This window comes from Andrographis paniculata, unplaced genomic scaffold, assembly GCF_009805555.1.
Source record: "Andrographis paniculata isolate CXL003 unplaced genomic scaffold, ASM980555v1 Contig15END, whole genome shotgun sequence".
NCBI classification, from domain to species: domain Eukaryota; kingdom Viridiplantae; phylum Streptophyta; class Magnoliopsida; order Lamiales; family Acanthaceae; genus Andrographis; species Andrographis paniculata.
In genome coordinates, this window is record NW_026137435.1 from 3,118,371 (window position 1) to 3,128,155 (window position 9,785).

The following is a 9,785-nucleotide window of genomic DNA, read 5'->3' on the forward strand; positions in this document are numbered from 1 at the left end:
CAATATGTCTATTTCAGAAGATCCTTCAATGCTCCCGACCACTGGCCCGACCACATCTCAACCGACCAACCAACAATCACCCGAGGCACAACTTCCCATCAATTTATATTCGTCCCGATCGACTGCCGTCCCGACCATAGAACAACCATCTATGGTCCGGACCACCGATCGACTAGCCATAGTCCCGATCACCACACAACCGACCCCCAGACAATCAGAGGTAAAAGATAGTTTCTGACATTCCTTAGACCAACAAAATATTAATCTTAAACAACAACTTCGAACATTTTATTGTAGGCACACCGACCAGGCGAATCGATGGGCAGGCTACCTCCTCCCCCAACGTCGGATATGGTTGCGGTGATGCCCGACCAACCTGTTGTCCTCCCCGACCAAGTTGCGGAACCTCAACAAGTAAGCGCTAAACCTTCCTTCAACAACATCCTCCTGATAAAACTTCTGATACCTAAAACCTATTTGTTCCAGGCACCTATTGAAGATGTGGTATTGCCCGACCCCGACCAGGTCGTGGCTTTACCCGACCCGCTTGTTCAGCAAGTTGATGAGGTTCCTCTTGTTGGTCCCGAACCAGTCCAACCTGAACCAGTCCAACCACCCCATGAAGTAGAGAAAATTTCCTCCTCAAGATCGGGTGAAGCTTCCGTTAATTTTGCCCCGCTGGATCCAGTTGGTACCCTTTCTCATCCATTTTCGGATTTTATTTTTTGCCCATCCAACGGTGCTGTAAACTTTTATCTTCTGTTCAGGGTATGGATTTAGCAGCCGCCCAACAACTTCCACCAGGGGATGAATCAGTTGCTGGTCCGATTACCAGACCAGTCAACCCCTCAATTTTCCAACTTATGGCCCCTTCCGAGGCTACAGTTGCCCTGGATCAAGTAACCTTCCGCCCTTATTTCTTAAACAATTTTCCCATGTCTTTTAGCTTGCTAATCTCATTCTGGTTCAGGCTGCTCAGGAGATGAACATTTTGACCCGAATAGATCTCCCGACTCCCGTCATAACCATTGTGGAACGATGCGCCAATTTGGATTTTGCTGACTTAGAACTGGCTGACCTTTCGGCCCTAGTCCAAGTCGCAATAACCCTATTGGTTCAACCTGCCCTGGAGTCGGGAGCTTCACCAGTTTTCGATCGGATGATGGCCAGGATCACTGAACTTCAAGCTGAACTTCCTCTGATCCGACCCCCATTATCCGAAGCGACCTCCTCCCATCCGGCAGCAGATCCTAATAATATTGAAGCAGATTTGTAGAAGGCTGACCAAGATCTTAGCGTGGCTAGGGCCCGACTGGACGAGCTCCGGCAGGAGAGACAAACATTAGGTACTGAAATCGCTCAAAAGACTGAAGAACTACGACGACTTCAAGAACGATTGGAAGCTATAGATGATAGCATACAAGAGGGAAGTCGTCTGGTTGAAACACATTGCCTTAACCAAGCCAGTCTTTGCGACCAACTTCAGGCAGCCATTCAAACGAGACTCGTCCAGAGACACCAAGAAGCATACCAACGTCGTCGGGCCATCAAGTCAGAACTCAAATGGTCCAATCTAAAAACTGCTTTACGGGCGCTTCTCTCCTTGTAATTCAAATATATTGTTCCTATTTCTAGAAAACAGATCCTATCTTTCCTGCGTTGTTTACTGAGTCTAATCCAGCAAACATAGATCCGTATTTATTGCCTATTACTAAATCACCTAACTTAGAAACTAGAATACTTATATAAACTCCGTACCTCCAATCTCCAAAACATCACCATTACTTTTCATACAATATGGTTTCTCCTCGTCTCCGTGTTCCTCTCTCAAACTGGGAAGGTGCTCTCCAACCATTCTTAGTAGGCAAGCACCCCATAGGCCACCACGCTGAAGACATGATACAGGTTCTGAAACAACTGGATTTCAAATTCAGATTCTCCGGCAGAGGCAAGAGAACCATTCATCGTACCATCCGACTGATGGAGCATATATCTACCAGCTACGAACCTTATACCGACATACTCACACGTATATCAGACCTCGACCATCATCTAGACATGATAAACCATTATGTAACCGCCATTCTCCCAGACCTTAGCTAGAACAACGATTTTCAACCACAAAGATCAACGCTCTGCAGACTGAGTGTCCTCGCTGAACGAGAGATTCAGTCTTTGCAGGACATGAAGTCCCGAACTGAGCAAAATCTTCAAGACATGCAAGACAAATGGGATCGTTACCGCTTGGATTTGGATGATCTTCTGGATGAAGAACCTGAACTGGTCTCGACCTCAGCAGTCTGGGATGACACCATTAATCTTTCCGATGATTAGAGAACCCTTTTTACCAATGGGTTCGAACCCTTTAAAGGGTCCTATAATTTTTCTTTTTTCCAAATAATCAATGACAAGGTTCCGAAAAGGCAGGGTAATACCTTTTCAGATACTTAGCATTAATATTCTTATGTACCGTTTTTCCCTCTTCATTTATGATAATAAAGGCTACATTTCCAATTAACTTATGAATGATGAAAGGACCTTCCCAGTTGGGAGACCACTTTCCCAATTGATCTACTTTCTTATAAGTCGGCAAAATTGTCTTCCAGACCAGATCGCCTTCTGCAAAGAGCTTTGGGACCACCCCTTTTCCGTAATATTTTGCCCTAATCTCACCCTGCTTAATTACTTGGTCCAATGCGTTCAATCGATCTGTATCTAACTCTTCCAATTGTTGCCACATCTTTTGTAAATACATCTCATCAACATAAGCTGTTGTACTGGTCACCCTGGGTGAAGGCACGAAAAATTCTGCAGGTAATACTGTATCTTGCCCGAATGTTAATTGGTATGGAGAGAATCCAGTAGAAGTACTTCTACTGTTTCGATGAGCCCACAATGCTTGAGAGAGCAGAGTATGCCATTTCCTTGGATTCTCCTCCACCATTTTTCGGATAATGCCAATAATAATTTTATTTGCTGTTTCGGCTAATCCATTCGCCTGTGGATAATATGGTGAAGAATGATGTAATTTGACATTGTATTCGGCCAAAAACTCAATAAACTTTTCCCCAGTAAACATCAACCCTTGATCGGTTGTGAGAGTGTGAGGAATTCCAAATCGATAGATGATATGATTGAGTACAAATTCGATCACTTCTTTCTGCGTCGCATTCTTCAAGGGAACTGCTTCTACCCATTTGGTAAAATAATCAGTCGCCACCAAAATAAAAGAATGTTGTTTCGACGAGGCCGGATGAATCTTTCCGATTACATCCAATGCCCAAGCTTTGAATGGCCAAGGTTTAACCTTTGTCTGCAAATCCACTGTTGGCAAATGATGTAAAGGACCATGCTTCTGGCAATCTTGACATCCCTTGGCAAATCTGATACAATCATCAAAAATCTTCGGCCAATAGAATCCCATACGATGAATGGCCCATCGCATATTTAAACCTGCCCTATGCGCATCACACATTCCTCCATGGACCTCTTCCATTATTTTAATAGTTTCATCAGGTCCCAAACACCTCAGCAAAACCCCTTCAAAGGTTCTTTTATATAAAATCCCATTAATTAGTTGAAAACGCAGTGCCTTTAAGCGAACACGAACCAGAGCAGTAGATTTTGGAGATTCCAAATATTCCATGATCTCCGTTCTCCAATCAGTCCCAGAATCGAGACTGCCAATCAACCGCTGACAAGCGCTTTGAGCCAGATTATCAGCCAACTGATTTTCCGTTCTTGGTACATGCTCAAAAACTACTTCCCCGATTCTATATAACAAGTGTAGCACTACATCTCGGTATCGACGCAAATGGGGAAAATTACACGCGTACCGTTTCAATACTTGGTTGATAACAAGTTGAGAATCTCCATAGATTAACACAGACTGTACTCCCTTAGCGATAAGTGCTTCCAGACCCAAAATCAGTGTTTCATATTCTGCGGAGTTATGTCTCATATCTTCCATTTGAAGCTGCAAATTATTTTGCCTCCTCCTGGTCCTTCTAGTATTACTCCCGCTCCCGATTTCCCTTTCGAACGGGAACCATCAAAAAACATCTTCGAAGGACTGGTGCCAATATATGACATTATTTTGTTTTCTGATGATCCATCGCTCGTAAACTCAACCAACAAATCAGCCACAACTTGTCCTTTCACAGCCTTGAGAGGTCGGTGGCGTAGTGCAAAGGGAGCCAGCTTAATAGCCCATTTCATCATTCTACCTTGCATGGTTGGTCTGTGCAACATTAGTCTAACCAAATCCATTTTAGAAACCACTTCGGTTTCTCTTGGCAGAATATAATGTTCCAACCGCGTGCAGGCAAAGACAAAAGAATAACACATTTTTTCGGGCATACTGTAATTCAACTCAGGTCCTGCTAAAGTTTTGCTTAGATAATAAATGGCTCTTTCCTTACCATCTTCCCATTCTTGTACCAAGAGACTGCTTACCACATCAAAATTGTTCGCCAAATATAACCGAAGAGGTCGGTCGCCTCTTGGAGGGACCAACACAGGCGGGTTAACCAATGCCTCCTTGATTTCCTCCAATGCCTTCTGTTGATCCCGACCCCAAGAAAAATCAGTAGTCTTGTTTCGTAATAACTTCGTGATAGGTTTTAATTTCCCCACAGCGTTTGATATAAAACGCCTTAGGTAATTTACCTTTCCCAAAAAACTTTGTACCTCTATTCCCTTTTCATGTACTAAGAACCCCAAGAAATTCCCCGCTGAAACTCCAAAGGCACACTTCGTTGGGTTCATTTTCAGGTTGTACTGCTTCATCCGAATAAAAGCATTTTTTAAATCAACCAAATGTGAATCAAAGTCGGTAGACTTAATGATCACATCATCAATATATACCTCCATTGACCGCCCAATAAGATCATAAAAGATAGTGTTCATAGCCCGTTGGTAGGTCGCCCCTGCATTCTTTAAACCGAATGGCATAACTGTCCATTCATAAATTCCCAACGCTCCTGGGCACCTAAATGCAGTTTTGGGTATATCTTCTCCTGCTAATGAAATTTGATTATACCCTGCGTATCCGTCCATTAAACTCAAAATCCGCTGTCCCGCCGCAGAATCGATCAACATGTCTGCTATTGGCATAACATATTCATCTTTTGGAGTGGCGAGATTGAGATCTCTGAAGTCGATGCAAATTCGGATCTTTCCATTTTTTTTGGTTACCGGAACGATATTGGCTAACCATTCCGCATAACGACATGGACGAATGAAACCAACCTTTAGTAGTTTCTCAATTTCTTCTTTGATCTGGGGCATCAATTCTGGACTCACCCTCCTTGGTGGTTGCTTGTAAGGTTTAAACCCCTTTTTAACAGGCAACCTATGTTCTATTAAACTGCGCGCTAATCCGGGGATTTCGGAATAATCCCATGCCAGACATTCCTTGTGATCTCGAATTAGCGCTATTATTTGCTCATCTTGACTTTTTGTCAGTAAACCACTTACCCTAACCATCTTGGGTATCTGTTTGGTTCCCACATTATATTCAATGAGGGGGTCCTGACTTGACAGAGAAGTTTCTGTCTTTTCCAGGAGATCGGGCCAATGAAAACCTTCTTCTTCGCCAACATTATTGTTGGAAATTTTATTATTATATAATCTAACCATTAATTGGTTTAAATAAAACTGTCTAATTAGTTTATCACATTTATTTATTTCTTCCATAAATTAACTTCAAGTAAAAGTTTATTTTGGCTAACGACAGAGCCATAAAAACATAAAATTGTTTCTAATGAAACACGCAACCCTGCGTAGTGAGCTTACAACCCTTCCAGGGATACTCATCTACCATAGTTGTCCGCGAAATAGGCGGTTCGTATTCCGTATAAAGAACCGATTCTTCCACTCCTTCTGTAGAGCTAAACGGATTCGTACTGGCTTCCATGGTGTAAACCTGATCTCCTTCCCAAAACATAATTTGTTGATGGAGAGAAGAAGGCACACATTTGGAAGCGTGCATCCAATCTCGCCCCAACAAAACTGAGTAGGTAGTATTGGCATCCACAACAAAAAATACAGTCGAAATCACCTTCGGTCCAACCTCAATTGGCGCCACCATCATCCCTTCTGGCTTGGTCGGTTGTCCTGTGAAGCTTGTCATCTCGATGTCTACTAGAGATAAATCACCAATCTCTTTACCCAATTTTCTCTAAGTTTTGAGGGGCATGACATTAAAAACAGCCCCATTATCGATAAAAACCTTGTTAACCGGCTTACCACATATATAAGCGTTAACATAGAGTGGTTTTAAATGCGGGGTTGCCCCTTCTGGTATAGGTGGAAAAACCATAGGTGGGGGTCTTCCAACCATTGCTGCCCATTCTGGTTCTTCCTCCTCCTCGAACTTAGCCCAGATGGGTTCTTCTTCAACGAACCATCGCATATCCGTCATCCTGACTTCTAATCCTGCTTTATCAAGCTTTACTATCTGGCTGCGCAAAACTTTCATCTCTTCTGGGGCAAATGATCCGAAAATAATCTCGGGGGTCTCTTCCTTTGCAATTTCTATTTCAGGATCAATATTGATCCGTTTGCAGAATTGACATCGAAAACATCTGGCCTTCTTGATCGGCTTGCTGCTCTCCCCTTGCTCCTCTGTTTCGTCATTCACGTCCTTCCTTTAGGTGATGATTCTTTCTTCTCCTTGCCTTTATCTATTCGCTTTCCATGCCGTGCTGCATACCTGCGTTTAGCATTACGCATTTGTGTGCGATTCATACCTGGAAATCGAGGGTCTATGTTTATTGGCAGAGGCTTTCTTTTTCGGCTCCACTTCTCTTGGACTGGATGTGGTTTGCGTGTTGGTCGGTCCCGTACCACGACTTTATCTTTCAATTCTACCTTGAACGACCCGTCTCCTCTGTCCCATTTCTCTGCCACTCTATTTTCGCAAACTTTGAACTTCACTTCCTGATTGGATTCTTGTTCTTTAGGTTTGCGTTCTTTTCGTTCGGTGTCTTCTTCATCATCACTTTGCACAACTTGTGAAGACCACAAAGAGATCATTGCAGTAGTTACTTTTGGGAAGGGCTGATGTTCTACTCCCATTGTTACATACTTGAATCTCCCTGCTTTGATAGCCTTCTGTATTTCCTTTCGGAAATGTGTGCATTGATTAGTGTAATGAGTAAAGGAATTATGCCACTTACAGTATGGCCTTCCCTTTATTTCCTCTTTCGTTGCCAAACTTTACCCTTTAGGAATACGAATCTGCCCGTCTGCCAATAGAATATCGAAGATCTCGTCGACCTTGGATACATCGAAAGTCGGCTGCTCCCTCTCCTCTGTTCCTGGCAATGGCTTAAGTTTCGAGTATACGTACGGTTTGCCATTCACAATTTCGGTTGTCATTTCTTCAAGAACATTTCCTTCTTCTGGCGAATAAATCTCTGTATCAACACTTGCCATTTGCTGTACCCTGTTCCGATGAAAGTTGTGATCTTTTTCTCTGAACAAATATTCTAATCTCCCTGCTTTGGAGGCCAGACTAGCCAAGTCCTGAACATCATGGGCTGTCAATGCCTCCCGAAGTCTGGAATGCATGTTTCTGACCACCAAATTGGTCATTTCACTTTCTTCGATGATGGTCGGGCATCTGCCTTTCATGAGTCGTATCCGTTCAATAAACTGATACGCGGTCTCTTATGGCATCTGTCTGATCTCTAAAAGATCTGTGAGTGAGACTGTCGGGAGAGGATTAAAAAATCTTGCATGGAATGCTGCCTCCAGGCTTTCCCAGGTTTGCAACTGCCCGGGTGGCAAATTTGCAAACCATGAAAACGCGGTCCTTGTGAGTGATAACCCGAACAATTGTAGTTTATAGAAAGAATTATTGCCTACTTCTCCTAATTGGGCCGTGAAACGTCCCATATGTTCTATAGTTGATGCCCCATCCTCTCCAGAAAACGAATGAAAATCGGGTGGTCTGTAATTCCTTGGAAGCGGATGTTCGTTGATGATTCTTTCTGGAAATGGTCTTTGGTACGCAGGTCTGTTGACCGTCTGGGGGTTCATTCCAAAATGTACCCTTAAAACCTGAGCAATGTCCTCTGGGTCTACTCTGGGTAGGACAGGATCCAATACCTGAATAGGATTGTGAGCCTGGCCTCCCAATCTGTCCCCTCTGAGATCGGTAGGCTCGGTCCTACCACCCAACGGAATATTATTCGGGTATGTAAGAGGAGTCTTCCCTCTGTCAACCCTTGGGGCGGTAACACTTGGAAAAGTGCTGTCCACATATGAAGGCCCCGCAAAATTTGCCTGTAACCTGGATGGTGATAGTTCTGGTGGCGTTTGGATGGGTTGCAAAGTAACCCTTGATAACGCCTGATTTAGCGTATTTTGCATAAGATTTTGTTGTTCGCGCAACATTTGTTGCTCGTGCAACATATTCTGCATGGCCAAATTATGCTGGTTGTTCAATTGCTGAACATAAGAAACCCAGTCAGCGGGTGTTTGTGGCATTTCTCTTGTATTTGGCATGACAGGTGGTGGAACCGTTTCTCCCACCGGTGCCGACGATGATTGAGGCTGTGAGCCTGCCATGTGGATCCTTCCGAAGATTCGGCCGGATCTCAATCGTATGAAACTCTCCGTTAACATAGGATCAGCAATCTTGCCTCGACTCCCACTGTGGTCGCCGAAATTGTTGATGCGTTTTTTCAACAATAAAAAGTAAAATTCGAAAATAGAGAAATATTCCCGAATTTGATAGATGAATGTCTGAAATTAGAAACTTCTAAACACTGTAGAATGAAATAAAGACTGGAAAATAAAGTGGTGATCCCCAAAAGCGATTTTCTTGAATTTGATGTCGATTGAAGATTCCCTCTCTATACCGTATAGAATCTTTAAATAACCCCTTGAAGATACGGTTCGAACCGCTATCCGGTCGGTTACCATAACCGCTGTTAACTCCCCAAAAAATTCTCTTCTATCGACACGTATGAGAACCATCACGTCATGTCCGATTTTAAAAACCGCTCACCAATCGAAACTACTCCCCACTACCAGAAACTGCATTTTACCCGACCTATAGGATAACTATTTTTTTTTTTAATACCTAACCTTCTTATGCCCAACCCTTTGGAATTTGTCCCGACTAGGTCCGACTTCTATATCCGATCTATTTGGTCCCGACCAGGTCCAATCTTATCAACCGTCCGACTTTCTTAAATCTGACCCTCGGATTTTGACCTGATTAGGTCCGATTTTGACGTCCGAACTACTTGGTCCCGACCAGGTCCAATCTCCTCATTCGCCCGACCTAGGGGATTTACCCGACCAGTTTTGGACAAATTCAAAACTCATCCGACCTGGTTACTGCAATCATATTTGGACTTTCAAAAGCCCATTGGACATTTCGGATGACCTAATCTTGGCAGGCCCATTTCCTAAAAACCTATCCATTATTTTGTGCTCAACAAATATATTTATAGGGCCTATAATTTATTTTGGTTCAGAGCCTAAGAAAACTCGAAGACGAGCCTACATATACATATGTATATATATAATTTTTTTTGAGAATGGCGTCGGATCCACCGTCCTCAATTCTAAACACCACAACTTGTAGAAGTTTTTTAGATTTTCTTTTAAAAAAATCAATTTTGGTAAAAATAATGTGAGGATTTTATCATTTAAAAGAATTTAATAATTCATTAATGAAAAACTTTATCTTATATATTACATATATTTTATCTCATATATAAATTTTACGGATTGAGTCTTATTCTTTCAAATTTTAATTAACGGTG

General features: G+C 42.8%; 2 protein-coding genes across 2 annotated transcripts; one reads left to right on the top strand and one right to left on the bottom strand.

Annotated features, from left to right (window-relative positions):
• The first annotated feature begins 318 nt into the window (after window positions 1-318).
• LOC127260764 (uncharacterized) lies at window positions 319-1,276 on the top strand. Its single transcript, XM_051288682.1, has 4 exons — window positions 319-414; window positions 487-687; window positions 768-899; window positions 971-1,276. Exons 1-4 carry the CDS (start codon window positions 319-321, stop codon window positions 1,274-1,276), a joined length of 735 nt encoding a protein of 244 aa, XP_051144639.1.
• Window positions 1,277-7,674: 6,398 nt separating this feature from the next.
• LOC127260781 (uncharacterized) lies at window positions 7,675-8,577 on the bottom strand. Its single transcript, XM_051288705.1, has one exon. It carries the CDS (start codon window positions 8,575-8,577, stop codon window positions 7,675-7,677), a length of 903 nt encoding a protein of 300 aa, XP_051144662.1.
• Between the last annotated feature and the right edge of the window lie 1,208 nt (window positions 8,578-9,785).